At 33.1% G+C, this 23,489-nt stretch overlaps 4 protein-coding genes and 2 non-coding genes across 11 annotated transcripts in view; 1 reads left to right on the forward strand and 5 right to left on the reverse strand.

Annotated features, from left to right (window-relative positions):
- LOC144836167 (uncharacterized) overlaps positions 1-16,548 on the forward strand; it is a 32,068-nt gene extending 15,520 nt beyond the window's left edge. For both annotated transcript variants that reach the window (XM_078691390.1, XM_078691391.1), the window contains 2 exons: positions 14,162-14,387; positions 14,892-16,548. In XM_078691390.1, the coding sequence (XP_078547516.1) occupies positions 14,162-14,387; positions 14,892-15,058 (393 nt within the window). In that variant the 3' untranslated portion in view covers positions 15,059-16,548. The remainder of the gene's footprint in view (positions 1-14,161; positions 14,388-14,891) is intronic.
- Positions 711-7,173, reverse strand: LOC144858713 (uncharacterized). Its single transcript, XM_078714810.1, has 4 exons — positions 7,058-7,173; positions 5,727-6,520; positions 5,242-5,260; positions 711-2,215 (listed from the first exon to the last, which is right to left on the reverse strand). The coding sequence occupies exons 1-4, from the start codon at positions 7,066-7,068 to the stop codon at positions 1,345-1,347; spliced, it is 1,695 nt and encodes a 564-aa protein (XP_078570936.1). The 5' UTR covers positions 7,069-7,173; the 3' UTR covers positions 711-1,344.
- Positions 8,393-10,643, reverse strand: LOC144836176 (uncharacterized). 2 transcript variants are annotated; one of them, XM_078691404.1, is made up of 2 exons: positions 10,578-10,643; positions 8,393-9,995 (listed from the first exon to the last, which is right to left on the reverse strand). In XM_078691404.1, coding segments are annotated over exons 1-2 (903 nt in total). In that variant the 5' UTR covers positions 10,580-10,643; the 3' UTR covers positions 8,393-9,094. The 2 variants fall into 2 exon arrangements, with proteins under 2 accessions (XP_078547530.1, XP_078547529.1); XM_078691403.1 differs by having other exon boundaries at positions 10,569-10,639.
- A 2,637-nt stretch (positions 16,549-19,185) lies between the features above and the next one.
- The window catches only part of LOC144836177 (ciliogenesis and planar polarity effector 2-like), a 78,960-nt gene continuing 74,656 nt past the window's right edge, over positions 19,186-23,489 (reverse strand). The window contains exons 1-5 of one of the 4 annotated variants that reach the window (XM_078691408.1): positions 23,303-23,403; positions 22,847-22,986; positions 22,276-22,428; positions 21,731-21,858; positions 19,186-20,083 (exon numbers count right to left, since the gene is read on the reverse strand). In XM_078691408.1, the coding sequence (XP_078547534.1) occupies positions 19,682-20,083; positions 21,731-21,858; positions 22,276-22,428; positions 22,847-22,949 (786 nt within the window). In that variant the 5' untranslated portion in view covers positions 22,950-22,986; positions 23,303-23,403 and the 3' untranslated portion in view covers positions 19,186-19,681. Of the gene's footprint in view, positions 20,084-21,730; positions 21,859-22,275; positions 22,429-22,846; positions 22,991-23,293; positions 23,417-23,489 lie in introns of those variants that run through there. The other 3 variants (XM_078691407.1, XM_078691405.1, XM_078691409.1) reach the window with 3 other exon arrangements.
- On the reverse strand, positions 20,764-20,835 carry Trnat-ugu (transfer RNA threonine (anticodon UGU)). The gene has a single exon. It is a non-coding gene; the product is annotated as a tRNA-Thr (tRNA).
- Trnat-ugu (transfer RNA threonine (anticodon UGU)) lies at positions 21,131-21,202 on the reverse strand. Its single transcript has one exon. It is a non-coding gene; the product is annotated as a tRNA-Thr (tRNA).

The raw sequence follows: 23,489 nt of genomic DNA on the forward strand, positions 1-23,489 counted from the left end.
AATTGTTTAAAAGTTTTGGTAAAATTATTAGAAATGGCTGGAAAAACATAAATCACGCGAAAAAAGCATGATTTAACGCTACGTGCGCACCGCGCGCGTAGAAATTTGCGCGCGCGTGGGAATTTTTGACATGCTCAAAATGACATGAAACGCATAGAAAGTTGATTAGAAATTGATTTTTCGCATTTTGAAATTTTAAACGCGCGTGCGCGCGTAACTTTGTGTGAAACATGCAATTTTTAATCCATAGAAAGTTTGCCCTTGATATGACTTAAATTTTCACCAAGTGTCAATACAAAATGACTTTTTGTTTTTAACCTATGTTAAATACGCGAAATTCATAAAATTGCGCGTAACTTACGCTGCGCCACTCGCACCGGACCGAAAACCTTATTACGACATCTTCAGATAGAGGTCAATCTTTTGATAAAGTTATACACTGTTATGTTGAGAAGATTTAGAGATACACGCGCAACAAAATTCTGGGAAAGAAAGAAGAATAAGAAAGAAAAAAAAAAAAAAAAAAAAAAAAAGATCCTGACAATAACAAGGGGTTATCCGCCAAGTGCGGATAACCAACAAACATATTTTAAAGTATTTAACTTTTATTGCTATACTCTTTGCAACAAAAACATTTTATTGTTCAACTCAATTTAACTATCTGTAATTATTTATCTTACTTCTTAATTTAACTATGGATATTTAACAGATTAGTACTATCCTGTAGGTCCAGAATACATCATTTGTTGTTTGTACCTAATGTATTTTTCATGATAAGTTACTACTGATAAATGAATAAGAACCTATTATTATGACTAGTATGGACATACCATTAGACAAGCATCAATAGTTCATAATCTCAGCTTTAATATATTAATTTCATACCAATTCACATCACTTGAAAGGAAAAAAATGGGGGAGACAATAGTTCATAATCTCAGTTTTAATATACTAACAATTGAGGAACATATTATGTTTAACATTTTGGTCCAAGAAAATGTTATAGATTATTTTATATGCAAACAAATTAGTACATTTGCTTTTTTATTTCTTATTCATTTTATAACAGATCACATATGATTCACAGACTTGAAGGAGAAAAAAATGCTATAAAGATTATGCATACACTATTTATATATACTTTTATTCTATATAACTTTGGTACAGTACTTAAGTTGCCTTGTAATTATATACCAAAATAACTAATTTTGCTTGCAATTAGCTCAGTACTTATAAAAGTTGTAAAATGTTTTATATTATTCTTTTCTATATAATTTTCTAAAAAAATACAAACAGACATGTTACTATATTCTAACATCACTGGAGTTATCTTTGTATGTTAATTTATGCTGCATAAAGCAAGAAACCTGAGAATGAGCAATATCCATTACTATTACTGAAGTAATGGTTATAGCTTAAACTATTTGGCTGAGTCCATACTTGATCATCTGATACTAGATCAAGTATCACCATTGTGCTGGAAGAACTATAAGCATCATTCATCCTTGTGGTTACTTGAATATCCCCATTTTTCATGATGTGTGTTATAAAACCATTACTACTAGAGCTTGCCCTTGATGTAACTTGAAATACATAAACACCTGGAAATTCACAGACAAACTTGCCAGTGTTTTTGTTGTAATGATTTCCTACATTGGTAATTATTGTGTCGTACTTCATTGGGCTAATAGGATGCCTAGCTGGGTTTGATCTAAAGACAGCTGTAAAGGCAGACTTATACTGACTAGTAAGATTAGCTTGGTCACCCTTTTCCCCTTTTTGACCAATTGCCCCTGGTACTCCTGGACCTCCTACTTCACCAGGTTGCCCACTGAGGCCTTGAGGGCCTGTTGCTCCTTGTTGCCCAATGATGCCTTGAGGTCCTTTTGGTCCTAATTTACCAGGAATCCCATCTAAACCATTGTCTCCTTTCTCTCCTTGTTCTCCTTTTATTCCCTGTTGTCCATTTATCCCTTGTTCTCCTTTTATTCCTTGTTCTCCATTTATTCCTCTTTCTCCATTCATTCCAACTTCTCCTTTCTCTCCTCTTATTCCCTTTTCTCCGTTTACTCCTGATACACCTGGATTTCCATGATTTCCTGGAATACCAGGAACCCCAGCTGTACAACAGCTATTACAAGCTTCAGAATCAGTTTGAGCTGAATATACTTGAATGAAAGCAAGTTGTATGACAAGGAGGAAAAACGTCTTAAACCTGAAACAAAGTTTAATTGTTTTTATAGTCGACATCAGGCACCGTGTGCTACTTATAGCCTGTAATAGTGTCCTGCATTTTTAACATTGAAGATAAAATTATCTAAAAGAAAAATCCCAATAAAAAGCTAATTGGCTCTTTGTAACATACTACGCAATACTTTTTAAAGACATTTTGTGTTTCTCTCTAGTTTTTTAATTAAGAATATTTTAATAATTAGGCAGACACAGATGTTTGCAGATCCATATCAATTTGCCTACTGTGCTAAACGAGGTGTTGACAACGCTCTGATTACTTTCTTACATCCTGTTTTAGCTCATTTAGACAAAGCTAAATCCTATGCCAGAACTTTATTTTTAGACTTTAGTTCAGCATTCAACACTATTCAGCCATATACTGTATGTTAGTAGATAAGCTTAGGAATCTAAATGTACATCCTTTTATAATCTTTATGGATTAGCGATTTTATTAGTAATCAAACACAAAGGGTTAAGATTATAAATAATGTTTCAAGTTGGATATTTTCAAATACCGGTACTCCAAAAGGATGTGTCTTGTCACCACTCCTTTTTTCTATATATACGTGTAATTTGAGATGTTTTGATAGTTCCTGTAATATAGTTAAGTTTGCTGATGATATGTGTGTAACAGAGCTTATCACTAATGATGATGAAACTGCGTACAGAAATGAGGTTGTGCTTGTTATTAAATGGTGCTCCGACAATCATCTTATTATAAATGCTATGAAAGCTAAAGAAATGATTTTTGACTTTAGGAGAAACAACAAAGATATAGAACAATTAATTGTTAACAATGAATGTGTATCTAGAACAACACAGAACAAATACTTGGGTGTAACTAAAAACGATCAATTTAGTTGGAACAAGCCTAACCAAAGTATAAAGCTAAAGCTAGTCAATGCCTATTTGTTGGACAAGATACGCTGTTTCTATTTTACCAAAGTGTAATCAAATAGGTTATGACGTTCTGTTGTATTGCCTGGTAGTGCTATTCAAATTTAACTATGAAGAAATCAATCAAATATGTAAAATAACTAAAGTAGCATGTAAAGTAATTGGCGTAGAAATTGATAGTATAAGTAATCTTTGTGATAAAACGGCTCTTAATAAATTAGAATGGATAAAGATGTGACTCATCCACTAAATAGTGTTGTAAGTTTTAATAAATCTGGTAGAATTCAGCAATGCAAAGTTAAAACCAACCGTTTTAGAGACTCTTTTTTCCCATATGCTTGTCATCTATATAATATACATTTTTCAAGATCATTAGTTAAGGTGTTACATTTTTATATTGTGTTTTAAATTGTATTGTATCTATGTTTCTAAGCTCAGGAAAACAAATTTCATGTATGTATTATTATGTGACAATAAATTGAATCTTGAATCTTGTGGCAAACTACACTCTAGGCTAAATCACATGATTTGTTGGTGTGAATGCCTCATGTCACATTCCCATATTAATACTTATTTTTGGCAATTCTACACTAATATTCTACTCGATACATGAGGAGTATCATGTCTAACAATGTTAAACATCCTGCAGTATCATGTCTTGTGACAGCAACCTTTATCCCATGGGATACTATAGTATAGTGAGGTTAAGGTAATACTGTATTTAGGTTAGATTCTATGGTATGGCCTGTTGCTGTCAACACACACGATACTGCAGGATGTTTAACCTCACTAAACATGATACTGTATGAGAATCGGCTGAGTATTCTAAAACTAATCTTTATACTAATATAATATTAAATTGTACTTACACTCTTAACATAATGATTTTCTTTTAATATCTTGTACTTGTTGTTCAGCAATTAATAACTTGATGTTTCTCTTGCATTAGTGAAGACAAGACAAGTTTCACATCCGTATTTAAGCATTTCTTCACATCCTAACAGCGTTGTTAACTATATTATATGGCCATAATAGATTCCCAGATTTCAATAACAGACAATAAACATAGTCTGTATTATCCGGTATCATGTGGTTAACATAATTTTGTTACTTGTTAATGTTTTTTAATAGAGTCTTGAGAGGAAATTTTAGTAATATAAAGTATACTTATCTGCATTTCGTGTCACGCAAACGTTGGAATTAATTAATCTTTAGATACCATCTGATGATGATTTCCGCTGTTTCCGCTCTTTAATTCATTTAATTCATCCTTCGTTATTTGTTTTGGAGTATACATGATACATACCCTATAGTAAAACTTTCTGTATTGCATAGTTACATTGTAGTTATTCGATAGGAGGGACTTAAAAAGGTCAGTGTCCAGTAGAAAGACTAAGAAATGATAATGTCCAGTAGAAAAAGGACTAAGAAATGTCAATGTCCGGTAGAAAAGGGACTAAAAAATGTCAATGTCCAGTAGGAGGGACTAAGAAATGTCAATGTTTAGTAGGAGGGACTAAGAAATGTCAATGTTCAGTAGGAGGGACTATAAGAAATTTCAATTTCCACTAGGAGGGACTAAGAAATTCCAATGTCCAGTAGGAAGGACTAAGAAATCTCAAATGTCCAGTAGGAGGGACTAAGAAATGTCAATGTCCGGTAGGAGGAACTAAGTAATCTCAATGTCCAGTAGGAAGGACTAAGAAATCTCAATGTCCAGTAGTCCTAGAGACTAAGAAATGTCAATGTCCAGTAGGAGGGACTAAGAAATCCCAATGTCCAATAGGAGGGACTAAGAAAGGTCAATGTCCAATAGGAGGGACTAAGAAAGGTCAATGTCCAATAGAAGGGACTAGAAAATGTCAATGTCCAGTAGCAAGTTTCAAGTTCAAACATTTATGTGACCTAGAATAAATAGGAATTGTATTAAAGCAAATAAACATATTTTAAAGTATTTAACTTTTATTGCTATACTCTTTGTAACAAAAACATTTTATTGTTCAACTCAATTTAACTATCTGTAATTATTTTTTTTTTAACTATGGATATCCTACAGATTAGGACTATTCTGTAGGTCCAGTATACATCATTTGTTGTTTGTACCTAATGTACCTTTCATGATAAGTTACTACTGATAGATGAATAAGAACCTATTATTATGACATAATCTCAGTTTTAATATACTAACAATTGAGGAACATATTATGTTTAACATTTTGGTCCAAGAAAATGTTATAGATTATTTTATATGCAAACAAATTAGTATTTGCTTTTTTATTTCTTATTCATTTTATAACAGATCACATATGATTCACAGACTCGAAGGAGAAAAAAATGCTATACAGATTATGCATACACTATTTATATATACTTTTTTTCTATATAACTTTGGTACAGTACTTAAGTTGCCTTGTAATTATATACCAAAATAACTAATTTTGCTTGCAATTAGCTCAGTACTTATGAAAGTTGTAAAATGTTTTATATTATTCTTTTCTATATAATTTTCTAAAAAAATACAAACAGACATGTTACTATATTCTAATATCACTGGAGTTATCTTTGTATGTTAATTTATGCTGCATAAAGCAAGAAACCTGAGAATAAGCAATATCCATCACTATTACTGGAGTAATAGTTATAGCTTGAACTATATGGCTGAGTCCATACTTGATCATCTGATACTAGATCAAGTATCACCATTGTGCTGGAAGAACTATAACTATCCATCACCCCTGTGGTTACTTGAACATCCCCATTTTTTATGATGTGTGTTATAAAACCATTACTACTACTGCTTGACCTTGATGTAACTTGAAATACATAAACACCTGGAATTTCACAGACAAACTTGCCAGTGTTTTTGTTGTAATGATTTCCTACATTTGTAATTATTGTTTCATACTTCATTGGGCTAATTGGATGACGACTTGGGGGTGATTTAAAAACTGCTGTAAAGGCAGACTTATGCTGACTAGTAAGATTAGCTTGTTCACCCTTTTCTCCTTTTTGACCAATTGCCCCTGGTACTCCTATCTCACCAGATTTTCCACTTTTACCAGGTTGCCCAATGAGGCCTTGATGTCCTGTTGGTCCTTGTTTCCCACTGTGGCCTTGAGGTCCTGTTGGTCCTAATTTACCAGGAACCCCATCTAAGCCATTTCTTCCATTATCTCCTTTCATTCCTTGTTCTCCTTTCATTCCCTGTTCTCCTTTTTCTCCTCTTATTCCATTTTCTCCATTTACTCCTTGTGATCCTGGAATGCCTGGATTTCCATGATTTCCTGGAATGCCATGAACCCTAGCTGTACAACAGCTGTTACAAGCTTCAGAATCAGTTTGAGCTGAATATACTTGAATGACAGCAAGTTGTATGGCAATTATGAAAAACCTGAAACAAAGTTGAAATGTTTTTACCATCATCTTGAATGATGTGCTACTTACAGCCTATGGGGTACTGCATTTGAACATTGAGGATATTAAGGATAACATATGACTACATACAAAACCAATACAACTGAAATAAATTGCTTACATCATTTTTTAATGATTATTTGCTTTACACTGTATTATTTATACTTTAAAGAAATGTAAAAGAAATTGTGGAAATTGCATCCTCTGGCAGTCCATAAACCCCTAAGGGCAATCACTAATCTGGTGGTGTGAATGCCTCATAACAAATCTTTATTTTTGGCAATTGTACACTAGTAGTCTAGCAATGTTAAACATCCTGCAATATCGTGTCTTCTGGAAGGCTTTGGTATATGATGGAGTTAGATGCTTGTTTGTTGCTGTCAACAGACACGATACTGCAGGATGTTTAACCTCACTAAACATGATACTGTATGAGAATAGACTGATTAATATTGTTTAAATATATAAATGTAACTAATAATCTTATACTAATATAGTATTAAAATGTACTTACCCTCTTAACATAATGATTTTCTTGTACTTGTTGTTCAGCAATCAATAACTTAATGTTTCTCTTGCATTAGTGAAGACAAGACAAGTTTCACATCTGTATTTAAGCATTTCTTCACATCCTAAACAGCGTTGTTCAATGTTATATGATCATAATAGATATCCGCATTTTCAATAATAGACAATCGCTCTTTATTCAGTTGTTGATGTACAGCCAAACAAACATAGTCTGTATTATCCGGTATCATGTGGTTCCCACGGTTTTGTTACTTGTTAATGTTTTTTCATAAAGTCGTGAGAGGAAATTTTATAGAAATATAAAATAAACTTACTGCCTTTCGTGTCACGCTAACAATGGAATTGTTTTTCTTAAATATTGCTTTAACCATTTAGTGCATTACTCTTTAGATACCATCTGAACAATACCTGATGATTTCCGCTGTTTCCGCTCTTTAATAGCACATTCATCCTTCGTTATTTATATTGGAGTATACATGATACATACCCTGTAGTAAAACTTTCTGTATTGCATAGTTACATTGTAGTTATTTGATAGGATGGACTTAAAAAGGTCAGTGTCCAGTAGAAAGACTAAGAAAGGTCAATGTCCAGTAGGAAAATGATGAAGAAATGTCAATGTCCAATAGAAAAGGGACTAAGAAATGTCAATGTCCAGTAGAAGAGGGACTAAAAAATGTCAATGTCTAGTAAAAAAGGGACTAAAAAATGTCACTGTCCAGTAGAAAAGGGATTAAAAAATGTCAATGTCCAGTAGGAAGGGAACTAAGAAAGGTCAATGTCCAATAGGAGGGAATAAGAAATGTCAATGTCCAATAGGAGGGACTGAGAAATGTCAATGTCCAGTAGGAGGGGACTAAGAAATATTAATGTCCAGTAGGAAGGACTAAGAAAGGTCAATGTCTAGTATGAGGGACTAAGAAAGATCAATGTCCAGTAGGAGGGACTAAAAAATGTCAATGTCCAGTGGAAAAGGGATTAAAAAATGTCAATGTCTAGTAGGAGGGACTAAGAAAGATCAATGTCCAGTAGGAAGGACTAAGAAAGATCAATGTCCAGTAGGAGGGACTAAGGAAAATCAATGTCCAGTAGGAGGGACTAAGAAAGATCAATGTCCAGTATGAGGGACTAAGGAAGATCAATGTCCAATAGGACGGACTAAGAAAGATCAATGTCCAATAGGAGGGACTAAGAAAGATCAATGTCCAGTAGGAGGGACTAAGAAATGTCCAGTAGCAAGTTTCAAGTTCGAACATTTATGTGACCTAGAAGTATCAAAGCAAATAAACATATTATAAAGTATTTAACTTTTATTGCTATACTCTTTGCAACATAAACATTTTATTGTTCAACTCAATTTAACTATCTGTAATTATGTATCTTACTTCTTTTAACTATGGATATCCAACAGATTAGGACTATCCTGTAGGTCCAGTATACATCATTTGTTGTTTGTACCTAATGTACCTTTCATGATAAGTTACTACTGATAGATGAATAAGAACCTATTATTATGACTAGTATGGACATACCATTAGACAAGCATCAATAGTTCATAATCTCAGCTTTAATATATTAATTTCATACCAATTCACGTCACTTGAAAGGAAAAAAATGGGGGAGACAATATTTCATAATCTCAGTTTTAATATACTAACAATTGAGGAACAGAAAGTGTTATAGATTATTTTATATGCAAACAAATTAGTACATTTGCTTTTTTATTTCTTATTAATTTTATAACAGATCACATATGATTCACAGACTCGAGGGAGAAAAAAATGCTATACAGATTATGCATACACTATTTATATATACTTTTTTTCTATATAACTTTGGTACAGTACTTAAGTTGCATTGTAATTATATACCAAAATAACTAATTTTGCTTGCAATTAGCTCAGTACTTATGAAAGTTGTAAAATGTTTTATATTATTCTTTTCTATATAATTTTCTTAAAAAATACAAACAGACATGTTACTATATATTCTAACATCACTGGAGTTATCTTTGTATGTTAATTTATGCTGCATAAAGCAAGAAACCTGAGAATGAGCAATATCCATTAATATCACTGTAGTAATAGTTATAGCTTAAAGTATATGGCTGAGTCCATACTTGATCACCTGATACTAGATCAAGTATCACCATTGTGCTGGCAGAGTTATAAGTACTACCAATAATCCTTATGGATACTTGAATATCACCATTTTTCATGAATTGTGTTACAAAACCATTACCACTACCGCTTGCCCTTGATGTAACTTGAAATACATAAACACCTGGAATTTCACAGACAAACTTGCCAGTGTCTTTGTTGTAATGATTTCCTACATCAGTAATTATTGTGTCATACTTCATTGGGCTAGAAGGATGACGACCTGGGTCTGATCTAAAGACAGCTGTAAAGGCAGACTTATACTGACTAGTAAGATTAGCTTGTTCACCCTTTTCCCCCTTTTGACCAATTTCCCCTGGTACTCCTGGACCTCCTACTTCACCAGTTTGCCCACTGAGGCCTTGAGGGCCTGTTGCTCCTTGTTGCCCAATGATGCCTTGAGGTCCTTTTGGTCCTAATTTACCAGGAATCCCATCTAAACCATTCCTTCCATTGTCTCCTTTTTCTCCTTGTTCTCCTTTTATTCCCTGTTGTCCATTTATCCCTTGTTCTCCATTTATTCCTTGTTCTCCATTTATTCCTTGTTCTCCATTCATTCCTACTTCTCCTTTCTCTCCTTGTTCTCCTCTTATTCCTTTTTCTCCGTTTACTCCTTGTGGTCCTGATACACCTGGATTTCCATGATTTCCTGGAATGCCAGGAACTCCAGCTGTACAACAGCTATTACAAGCTTCAGAATCAGTTTGTGCTGAATATACTTGAACGACAGCAAGTTGTATGACAAGGAGGAAAAATGTCTTAAACCTGAAACAAACAAAGTTTTTATACAGTCGACATCAGGCACCGTGTGCTACTTATAGCCTGTAATAGTGTCCTGCATTTTTAACATTGAGGATAACATTACCTAAAAGAAAAACCTCAACAAAAAGCTGAATGGCTCTTTGTAACATACTATGCAATACTTTTAAGACATTTTGTGTTTCCTCTCTAGTTTTTGGCAAATTACACTCTAGGGTAAATCACATGATTTGTTGGTGTGAATTCCTCATGTCACATTCCCATATTAATACTTATTTTTGGCAATTCTACATAGTAGTCTACTCGATACATGACGAGTATCAACAATGTTAAACATCCTGTAGTATCATGTCTTCTGACAGCAACCTTTATCCCATGGGATACTGTAGTATAGTGAGAGATTATTTAGAAGGTTATAGGTTAAGGTAATATTTAGGAGTTAGATTCTATGGTATGGCCTGTTGCTGTCAACACACACTGTCACACTGCAGGATGTTTAACCTCACTAAACATGATACTGTATCGGCTGAGTATTCTAAAAGTAATCTTTATGCTAATATAATATTAATATTTACTTACCCTCTTAACATAATGATTTTCTTTTAATATCTTGTACTTGTTGTTCAGCAATCAGTAACTTGATGTTTCTCTTGCATTAGTGAAATGACAAGTTTCACATCCGTATTTAAGCATTTCTTCACATCCTAAACAGTGTTGGTCAATGTCATAGGATCAAAATAGATTCCCGCATTTTCAATAATAGACAATCGCTCTTTATTCAGTTGTTGATGTACAGCCAAACAAACATAATCTGTATTATCCGGTATCATGTGGTTCCCACGGGTTTGTTACTTGTTAATGTTTTTTCATAGAGTCTTGAGAGGAAATTTTATAGAAATATAAAATAAACTTACTGCCTTTCGTGTCACGCTAACAATGGAATTGTTTTTCTTAAATATTGCTTTAACATCTAGTGCACTAATCTATTAGTATACCATATGAACTTCAATACCTGATGATTTCCGCTGTTTCCGCTCTTTAATAGCATATTCATCCTTCGTTATTTATAATAGAGTATACATGATACATACTCTATAGTAAAACTTTCTGTATTGCATAGTTACATTGTAGTTATTTGATAGGAGGGACTTTAAAAGGTCAGTGTCCAGTAGAAAGACTGAGAAAGGTCAATGTCCAGTAGGAAAGTGACATTGAAATGTCAATGTCCAGTAGAAAAGGAACTAAGAAATGTCAATGTCCAGTAGGAGGACTAAGAATTGTCATGTCCAGTAGGAAGGACTAAGAATTGTCATGTCCAGTAGGAGGGACTAAGAAATGTCAATGTCCAATAAGAGGACTAAGAAATGTCAATGTCCAATAAGAGGACTAAAAAAGGTCAATGTCCAGTAGGAGGGACTAAGGGTATGTTCAGACTCATGTAAGCAGCGTACATATTTTCATGTCTGAACCATGCGGCGGATTAGCGTTAGGGAGCTGTTACTCCACGCCAGTGGCGTTAATAACTCTAGCGAGAGAGGTTAGATTTCATAACGCTAATCCAGTGATGCATCAGTGATTTTAACCTTAACCAATGAAAATACACGACCACGATTAGCAGACAGCAACTACATACCCGTACCCTATGATACGACAGCGAAATAGCTATGTCAAATGTATTTTCAGGTTCAGATTTTAAAGAACAGTAAAGTTGGCGTCAGTGATATGATTTTCATAAATTAAATCAATTAATCGGATAATTGTCTGTGTAACAATTACGTTTTTAATTATTTCGAATTAAATTGCAATTCTACAAGTAGTAAGAACAAATCAGTATATTTGAAGGTAAACATTATAAATAAGAATAGCAAAAAACAATGTAAACGATGTAAACTTTCTATAGTTGTATCTGCTTTGATCTGATCAGATTGTTTTAAACGCAAGGCATTGGAATGTTAGTTGTTGTGTCTGAACACCTTGGCTTTTAACGCCAGGGATTACCGTACGCCTTGCGTAGATAACTCCACCCTAACTCTGTGAGTCTGAATATACCCTAAGAAATGTCAATGTTCAGTACTAGGAGGGACTAAGAAATGTCAATGTTGCAGAATATTTTATATTATTCTTTTTTATAAATTTCCCCCAAAAAAAGATAGTGTTCTATCAGCATTGGAGCCATCTTTGGATTTTACTTTATGCTGCATAAAGAAAGAAACCTGAGAATGAGCACGATCCATTACCATATCTATTACTGTAGTAATAGCTATAGTTTAATATGTGGCCGCGTCCACCTGATGCCAAATCAAGTATCACCATTGTGCTCAAGGAACTAACACTGTTAGTCATAGTTACTTGAATATCACCATTTTTTATGATGTGTGTTATAAAACCACTACCACCACCTGCCCTTGATGTAATAATGGAATACATAAACAACTGGAATTGCTTATGTTGTATTTATTTTCTACAATTAATTATTGTGTCATACTTTATTGGGCTCAAACCTAGACGGCAAGGACTTCATTTATAAACTGCTGTAAAAGCAAACTTGTGCTGGCTATAATACTATTAACATTTGCTACTTCCCCCTTTTGTCCTTTTCGACCATTTGCCCCATGTCGTCCAGTGAAACCTCGAAGTCCAGATTCACCTGGTAGTCCGAATGAGGCCTTGAGGGCCGTTTGGTCCTGATTTACCAGGAATGCCGTCTAAGCCATTCCTTCCATTATCTCCTTTCATTCCTTGTTGTTCTTTCATTCCTCGTTCTCCTTTTATTCCTTGCCTGCCTTTTATTCCTGTTTCTCCATTTACCCCTTGTGATCCTGGAATGCCTGGAGTTCCATGATTTCCTGGAATTCCAGGAATCCCAGCTGTACAACAGCTATTACAAGCCTCAGAATCAGTTTCAGCTGAGTTGATTACTTGGATGACAGCAAGTTGTATAAATAGCAATTATGAAAAACATCTTAAACCTGAAATAAAGTTAATTTGTTTTTACACAGTCATCAGGCATTGTGTTCTGCTTACCGTCTATAGTTTCCTGCATTTTAACACTTGAAATCATTATTACCTACCAACCCCACCTCCCCCATCTTTACAAGTTGGTCTTCAAATGTGAAACAGTCACTATAGTCTTGCTTCTCAAAACAAAAAACTGAGCTACTGTACCTTTATCTATTAGGAATGGGAGAAAATCATGCCTTGCTTATACGATACAAATTCAACCAATCAAATGACAAGGTTACACTTACATTTGGTGTGTTAGTGTTTGGAGTAAAATTAGGTGTGTTATATAGTAGTAATAGTAGTATAGTAGCTTTTTTGGTAGTAGAGTAATACTAATAGTACTTTAATATATAGCATATATTTATAATATCTCTTTCCCAAAACCAGACATTATTGGGCTTCTGGTATTAATTACAGAAAGGGATTCTGGTTTCGAGAGAGTTTAGTATTAAACAGTAAAATACTAAACAGCGGTCATACTTCTGTGGCCGTATTCACCATTCACACTTAGGCTAAGTGAATATAATTAAAGGAAAATACTTGAATATTTATTGAAATAAGTAAAATACTTAAATATTTATTGAAATAAGTAAAATACTTGAATATTTATTGAAATAAGTAAAATACTAATATATTTATGGGAAATATCTCGCTTAAGTGTGATTGGTGAATACGACCACAGATCAATTGATGACCTATTTCACTATCTTAATCCACCAATAAAAATCCATATTCCTCATGTTGAACTTAACATTTCCCTGCAGGGGTGGATGTCATGTTGTTAAGCTCTGTCTACACTATCAAACTAGTTTGACAAAAAAGTGTGATGTGCCTAAATATAGTAGTGATATACCAAAGTATGGTAGTGATATGACCTCATCATGTCCATATATGGGCACATCACGTTTTTTTTGTCACATAAAGTTTTGTAGTGTAGACAGAGCTTTAAACATTAAACCATGAAGCTGTTGTATAGCTACATTGTTAAACTACTTTTTACTGTTTTGTGGTTTTTACTATTTATTTTCATTTTGTTGTGGGATCAGTTGTAACTAATTTCTGTATGTAATTTGAATTGTGTAATCAGCTAATAATGTGATAATTCAATGTATCTATTTCAAACCCAATAAAAATAAAAACACTCCTTTTTTCCTTTCTTTCATTAAAAGGATGGACAACCGATACCAGAAGGTACAACTGCGTCTGCTATATTAAGGTCACCACCCCAATCTCCAGGCTCACCAGAACAAGAAAGCCTGCCATATCGAGATCCTCCCTTGCCGCCTCCAAACGCCAACGTCTTTGCAGCTATTGATCCTACATATAAAGCGCCACAGAGTAATAATGTACGGCTTATCAAGCAGAGATCTCTAAGTGAAGACGGATCTACTGAAGGTAAATTTGATTGGTTTTCTTTAAATTGCACGCATGATTGTTCTCAAAATACAATTAGCTTTTTGTTATAACCCCAGTATCCTGATTTAAAAAGTTAAATCAGGATTCGCTTCGGCAATTAACAAATATTTGGCTCGAACCTAGCTAATATATGCTTACAATTATATTACAATCATTATAGATTATTTTTAAAATTCCAAAGTTTCTTTAAAGTTATTGGCTGCATCAAGCAATATTAGGAACAGAAACAAAATTGCCTTGAGCAAATTGTATTTATAATATTTAAGGCCCCATTTTGTAGTTTTGATAAAGTTATTAACTATTTTTTGCTTTAAATACAGTTGTTTTTTTCAATCCAATTATTCTTTCAAATTATTTTTTCAAAAACATTTTAATTACTTTTTGAAAGTTGGCACTTTCCACTGAATGCTTGTATAAGTGGATTCTTGAGTATCATATTCTGTTTTAAATTTTACCAGAAAAATTCAACTTTATATTTTGTAGAAGAACCAAAGACAAAATCAGCATCAAAGACCAAATCAAAGAAAGAAAAGTCGAAAGAGAAATCAAAAGACAAAAAGGATAAACACAAAGAAGAACCAAAGGATGTTAAAAATGAAGACAAACCCTTAAAGAAAAAACGTTCAAGTTTTTTTGGGAAGAAAAAATGAAAATCTTATCGCTGGCTTTGTGTTTGGGTTTTAAAATGAATGGGATTTTATATTTTTAATATTATATTTACGCACATATGAAAAAAATCTCAAAATTGGACCCTCAATCCCACCCCTGTACTAGAATTTCTTAATTTATCAACAAATTAATTTATTTATTGCTATTGAGAATACACAAATATTATAAGATTTCTCAGAAAAACATTTTTTTTTGGTTTTTGGGTTATAGCACTAAGTTGTCCGTGTTGCAATGTATTTTAGCGTGTTAAGGCTGAAATCATGCATAGTCCATAAACATAATTAGCTTCTATGTTAAAGAATTGCAAGAAAACTTGCATATATCCAAAGATGTACCTTAAGCCTTGTCTACACTATCAAACTTTATGTAGTGACAAAATAATGTGATGTGCCCATATATGGACATGATAATGTCGTATAACTACCGTATTTGGGCATTATCAACATTTTTTGTCAAACTAGTTTCGAATAGGCAAATTGAGAGCATTGATTAATGCATATTTTTTGTGACGTGAACAACTGTGTGACCAATCAGAACTCAGTAATGTTTCATTCGCGTGAGTACCGTATATTCGTTAATGGAAATAATCTCTTTCACTATAACAGAAAAATAAGCAACATAATTGGGTTTTTTGAAACATGACTACTGAAAACTGAAAAATTGGCTTGCAGAAAACCGTTTTATGTCTATGCTTACGTCATACATCATAGCGCCCTCTGTAAGGTCTTAATTTATACCATAATTGTGTCATGCATTATTTATGATTGTTGCCTTAACATGTCGGGAAGAAAAAATAATAATAATGTGACCACTTTCACGAGTATTTATTATTATATTATATTTGTACTATCATTTAATATAACCAGTGGTCCATTCTCTATGCTTTATATTTTGCATGCGTCTTTCAATATACTGTAAAATATTTTATATTTATCTATTTAAATTTTTTACATTCTTTTTTATTAATGTATATAAATATATTAAATAAATGGATAACACAAATTTAAAAAAAATAAGATTAAGATATATTGTCCCCCTGAAAAATATTTTTGTTTTAATTTTTTGAGTTGAATGCCATTTTAATTATAACAGTTATTCACTTTGACCAAAAATTATTCACCTGAAAATTAAACTGTAATTTAAAGCCAAAAAATATTGTTTTTGGTGGAATTTAACCACTTGTTTTGTGTTTTTATAAGTGAAACATTATTTTTTCCCGTTTTTTTCTACAGAAGTGATTAACTTTATTAAAACTACAAAATGGCCCATTCAAAGTCTGATATTCAATATTTTTCATGTTTTTGGGGGACAATACATGTATTTAATGATAATGAGCATGCTCTGGTTTATTTCCTATAACCTTAATATTAAACTATTATTAAACTATGTATTTTTATTTATTAGTTGTTTATTTTATTGTAGTAGTCCCGGTAGTAGTAGTACATAAATACTATTTATTTGCATAATGGCATTTTGTAGAATTTTATTTTTTTTATTATAATTTTATGTTTTGTTTTAACATACAGTTTAGTCATTCAAGCATAAATATATATGAGGACATACGGCAATGTTTATTAGAGGAAAATTATAGTATAATATAATAATAACCATTTTAATTTTATCATCAGTGCCAATTCTGTATATAAACTTTAAATGTTGCCTTATACTCAAAGATTTTGATATTATAACTTAATATAGTTTAACTTTCCTGTGTAGATACCTCTTGTAAACGGACACTTAACATACAGATGCTCATCCAAAAGCTCAATGCATTTGGTACCTCTATAAAGGGTCTTTCACACCTGTTCCAACAGGGTTCTGGCGCCAGCAAATCAAATTGAACGTCAATGTCTCGTTTTCACGACCCTCCACAGGGCTTTGCGGCAACCGATGTACATGAAACGAATTAGTGTTCGATTTGATTTGCCAGTGCCGGACCGGAACCATGCCTGAACAGATGTGAAAGACCCTTTAAGTGGAAACCTCCTATGAAAGACATGCATCCAAAACTTATTATTCCTATTCAATTGATGTGTATGGTACCTCCCAAGAAAACAATTTTTCATAAATGGACATAAACTTTGTAATGCTATGAGATATATACCATTGAATAATGCTGCTAATATCTGTCCATCTTTGTCAATATAATATTGTATAGATTAATAATCAATGAGCTTCTAGATTGGCTAGAGGGTGGACTCTAATGTTATTGCAGTTCAAAAAGTGATTCTAGTAGTTCACCAGATTTAAATTGTATTGTGCTGTGGTTTGTACAGAGATAGTAGAAGGTGCTTTTGGGTTGTAATGCACTTTTGAAATCATAAATTTTTTGGCAGAAAATTTATAGGGATTTTTTTTTTCATGCTGACTTTTCTTGGCAATATATAACACATGTTACTTCTCATAACAATATAATAATTTCTATTTTTGTATCTTTAGTATAATAAGGCAATTTTTAAATTCTTTAGTAATAATTAGTTTAGATATAATAATATGTACTAATTTGAGTGAGACCAAACCAACCATGCATTGTAATATAACTGTACTATTAATAAATATAGGGTATTTTAATTTTACACAGGTAAGATATGACTATGTATATATTTAGGGCCTATATATAAGTTAATTATTGTTATGTGTTCTATTTTTAGATTAATCACACAATACTTAATTTAATGGTGATATTATTTTTAAATAACATAGACAAGAGGCATTACAGTCAAGAACTTGTACAACATTTAGGCTCCATCATACCATAAAAGCCAAAGTGGTCTAATGGCTGGGGGTCAGAAAATCAAGCAAATGGTGTAGGGTTCGAATCTCAGTTTTTTGTTTATGTTCAGAGATTTCATGTTTTTTTTTTTCACATTATTTCTTATTTCAGCATTATTTAGATATACATTTTAATTTTAAATAGAATTCATTGGAGGCTGAAAAGAACAATTTAATATCTTTTACTGTATTACTTTTAAAATCACCTTGCCATTTAAATTTGATTTGTATCTTGTTATAAATACAATCCTCTATGCACTATGACTTCCAAATATTTAGTACATACAATGTTATATAGAGGCTTCTCATTATGGAAATTGGGTGTCTTTTTTAGAATGTTAATTTTATAATATAGTTGCACAGTTAAAATTTACTATGCATTATTACTTTAAATTATAGTCAACTCTGCCAATACTAGACACCTTTATGCTGGCCAAAGTATTTGGAATGTGTTTTTAATGGTAAAAAGAAATTTGGGACCTTTTGGGAAGTCTGATGTTGGTAGAGTTTCTAGTTTTCAGTCCGGTATTGGGAGAGATGACTGTACAAATATTTTAAAGCTCTGTGTACACTATCAAACTTCATGTGACAAAAAAAGTGTTCATTATGGTAGTGATATGACATCATCGAGTCCATATATGGGCACATCACATTTTGTTGTCACATAAAGTTTGGTAGTGTAGACAGAGCTGTAACTGCAATTGTTAGGGGTGAAATAGTGGGCCTACCTGTACTATCATTTAAAAGCTTTGTAGTATGGTGGAGACTGCAGTAGAAATTAGAGCCATGGCCTTAAAATAAGTGATAGGCCCAGGTGATACAGTATTTGGCTGGGTGACTGAACCACACTAACTTTTTCCCATTATTTTGACGTCAGCCTGGAAACTCTAGGCAATTCTCTTGGTTTGTTCCATGAAAGAAGGTAATATTACATACAGATGTTAAATGTTTATACCTCCATTTGTGGAGCCTGAAAACCCCTTCTTTACAATAAACACATGTCTGTATTAAACTTGCATTATTCAGTTTTAGCAAATAGCAATTGTACCGTATATATTTAACTTGCATTATTCAGTTTTAAAAATTTTACCGTATATTTTTTTTAGCTTTTTAAATTTTATATTGCCAATACATACTCTAATGGTAATTATTATTTATTTAATATACATTTTTAGGCATGCCTTTGTATTTTCAAACCTCTGTATATAAAAATAAACGTTTTAAATAATTTTTTTGTGTACAGTATTGTGTTGCTATTGGGGCTTAAAAATGTAAAATCACCACAAATTTATTGTTTGTGTACCAAAGAATTCACTCTTAACTAACAAAAGCCAATTAGAAACCAAAATTTAATCAAAGTCTCAATTTTCTTACAAAAATAAGACTAATTTATTTGTAATTTTACTTTCCAAATATATCTACCTTGCAGAGGTACTACTACTACTTTAACAGTCAAAAAAGAGTGATATGTCCAAATATAATAGTGATATGACATCATCATCATATCCATATATGGGCACATCACATATTGTTTGATAGTGTAGAGAGAGCTTAAGAACTGGATAATTTCAGTTAGAAACAGACTACACATACTATAAGCCATCAAACATAGATGTATTGGATTCCTTCTATCATTAGATTATCCTGATCATAATAACAGTGTTTCCACATGAAAGAATCATGAAGGAACTGGGTTATTCCAGACTCTGTACAAAAGCCAGTATTGAATCCTATCAGGTTATCCAATCCCGATAACAGGGTATCCGCATGAATGACTCTTCAAGAAACCGGATAATTCCAGTTTAAACCAGGCTAAAGCATACTAAAAGTCATTAAACATAACTGTATTGAACACTGTCATCACTATCGTCTAATGGTACTGCTATCTGGCCTGTATCTTGTTGGTTCCATAACACTTCACAAATTCCATTCATTATGTTAGCCACATCCTCTATTTCTGCATTGCCATCTAAAACTTTACTTCCATCGCTCAGCAATCGGAACCGACTTACATTTTTAATGTTCATTAAAGGAACACTGTAACGTTCTCTGAAATTGTAGATCTCTTTAGTGGTGATGTCGCTGTTACGTAATTGCTCAAATTTTGTTCCGATCACAATCTTTGGAATGTTTGATTCGCAGATTTGCGCCATTTGAGCTGGTAGTGCCTCAAAGCTTGGTCTATCCGTGTACGAGAACAGAAAAATCATTGCATTCGCATTTTCTGTACAGGCCTGTAAAAAATAAAAATTTAGTTACAAAAGAAATTTTCTCTAAAAAAATATATACGTTACTGTAACCTTAATACAAAACTAATTTCCATGAAAAGTCTCAAAAATACAAATTGGGTTTGAGATTAGATCTATACTGATACTTTCTAAACTAGGCCCCATTTAAACCACTAGTGCACTAGGTACCACTAACTACACTTGACTAGGGCAGAATAAAACCCAAAACACTGGCTTCAGTAAATGTAAATGAATAACCTGTGACTCACAGCCTACTGAGCTAAATTGCGCATGTTTGTGGAAAACTGTCGTCTCCCCTAAGGATCCCTTCGTGCGGTGGTCATTCACCTGTATGACAACCGCTGAGGCAGATGGACAGTAGCACCGCAGTCACTCTTTACATTTTTCCGAAAGGTGGACAGAGTTTGTTAATGTGTACACACAAGCTAGAAGTGTACAGTGGACCTCCACTTTTAAGTCATCTGATACAACTTGATGTTCTATATAGTACTGCTCAGAATTTCAATTTCATAAATGTTGATTAATAAATGTATATATATATATATATATATATAAATCATACTGTAAATTATAGAAACAGTGCTCATATTCGGAACATGATCTCATAATCGCGTCGAGCATAGCTCATTGGCGAAAGTTCCGTATTTTTTAGTTGTATGAAAAAATGTCTCTGGCGGGATTCGAACCTGCAACCTCTCGCTTACAGGGCGAGTATCATACCACTAGACCACAGAGCCATGTATGGTATTATCACAGATTTTCACCCACCAGATACATTCTCTCATACAACAAACGCCCTCACAATCAGTGGAGGCTTAACAAGTCAGAACAAATTCCAACCCTAATTCGCAACGGTTTTTTAAATAATATTGTGTATATGTAAATCAATGATGTTGCGTAGCACTGTGTAAATTATATATAAATCATACTGTAAATTATAGAAACAGTGCTCATATTCGGAACATGATCTCATAATCGCGTCGAGCATAGCTCATTGGCGAAAGTTCCGTATTTTTTAGTTGTATGAAAAAATGTCTCTGGCGGGATTCGAACCTGCAACCTCTCGCTTACAGGGCGAGTATCATACCACTAGACCACAGAGCCATGTATGGTATTATCACAGATTTTCACCCACCAGATACATTCTCTCATACAACAAACGCCCTCACAATCAGTGGAGGCTTAACAAGTCAGAACAAATTCCAACCCTAATTCGCAACGGTTTTTTAAATAATATTGTGTATATGTAAATCAATGATGTTGCGTAGCACTGTGTAAATTATATATAAATCATACTGTAAATTATAGAAACAGTGCTCATATTCGGAACATGATCTCATAATCGCGTCGAGCATAGCTCATTGGCGAAAGTTCCAAAGGCAAATTACTGAAAAAATGACAATGCTGTGGGTATCAGTGGCTGGATCTCAATGGAGATACAAAATAAAAGCGAAAAGCTAAATCAGAACGAGAAGTACAAAAAGGCAGAAAAGTTAGCAGAGCTTTCGGGCAACACTAGCCCTTCATCATATATATATATGAGAATATGAGAAATGAGAATAAATAACTATTCAAATACAAGTAGAGTAAATTATAATTATGTAATTTTCAAGTTTAAATATTTCACTTTACTGGCAAAATGTGATCAAACTTCTTCAAGATATTTTCTCCGGCATCCCATAATTGCAACTTGAACATGACAACTTTACCACTTTTGTCTGATAGCTTCACTGGCCAGTAAACTACAGATGTCTGCAGGCCTGAAAAAGTAAGAAAGAAAACAATGTTTACCCAACTGAATCAGAAACTGGCCAATTATTTGTTTAAGCTCTGTCTACACTATCAAACTGTATGTGACCAAAAAAAAATGCGATGTGCCCATATATATCTGAGCTGTTCAATAAACATTTATTCAAGATGGTCATTACAAACAATATAGAAAAAACAATATTTCAATAAACAATAATCAACAATTAATATAAGACCATCTTAGGGATCAAAATTAGAAGTAAAACTTGTCTCACAATGACCCCTAAAATAATAATAATAATTAAAACAAAATAAGAACGGTACGGTATATGGACATGGTGATGTCATATCACTACCATATTTGGGCACATCACATTTTTTTGTCGAACTAGTTTAATAGACAGAGCTTATGTGAATGGTATACTCACCTGGTGTTTCCAAATGGCTCTTGGGGACAGGTAGTCCGCATAGTTTGGCCACGGTACTCGATTTGCCGACACCAGCTTTGCCCGAAATGAAGATTTTGTATGAAACAGTTTCATAAGTAAGGCCTGCTGTTAGCATTGGGGATTCTAGTGAACCTGGGAGAGAAATACAATAAAGAGAAAATTTAAATATTTTGTTTGTCTTACTCATGTATATTCACACCACAATGTCCAATATGAAGGATGACAATTGTCGTATTCGCTTGGGAACTTTCGTTGTCAACGTAAAGATTCGTTGAGTACTTTTTGTATTCAAATTGTAAATTTGTGCTCAACAGAAAGTCATTCGAATAGAAAACGTTGACAACGAAAGCTTTTTCGTTAAGAACAATCTCAACGCTCAAAATACTCCGTTAAAGAAGTACTCAACGGAAAAACTGTACTCAACGGTGAAAGTCTAAATCGAATACGACAAATACGACATCTGGCAAATCTCAGAATTCGCATACTTCACTTAGTATAGTATGCTGTATATATAAATCACTGATTTAGTGATATTGGTTAACAACTTTACCAAATATTTTCCGCTTTCCATTCCGTACAATTCCACTAAAATACTGCTTGCCATCATGTGTCCTGTGCCAGTTTTCTTCAAAAACTTTTCCTCCTCCAAGCATATTAACAAAATTATCTGTATCCGATTGGTTACAAAATCTTTCTTGAGTTAAAAATATAAAATTATTAATATTAGTTGTATTGTAATGTGGGTTAACAATGTTTTGTAATTTTATAGGGCAAAAAAATGTTAAAACCTGGAATTTCTTAGCAAGCCTAATATAGGACGAACCGACCAAGGAGTTTAAACAATCACTCTGGCCTTGTGCGATGTCTGCTGACTGTTTATGATGCAGAAACAATGAAACGGTAGTAGTCGGTGGTGAGCCTAACTACAACATGAGTAAGTAAATTAAATATGAACAAAACAATAAACAAAACTACTATTTATTTTTCGAATACTTACATGTATTACTTATTAAAATTACTATATTATATATATACAAAATGTTTGTGTTTGTTCTTTAAAACAAACATTTCGGAGTACATTTCGGTGCAATGTTTTTTTGGACGCGACTCGAGCGAAATTAGTAAATAAACTGGGATGGTGGTAAAAATATAAAGAGTAGTAGTTTGACACGACACCAAAATATTATATATTT

Source organism: Antedon bifida, chromosome 2, assembly GCF_963402885.1.
Source record: "Antedon bifida chromosome 2, ecAntBifi1.1, whole genome shotgun sequence".
In the NCBI taxonomy this organism is placed as follows: Eukaryota; Metazoa; Echinodermata; class Crinoidea; order Comatulida; family Antedonidae; genus Antedon; species Antedon bifida.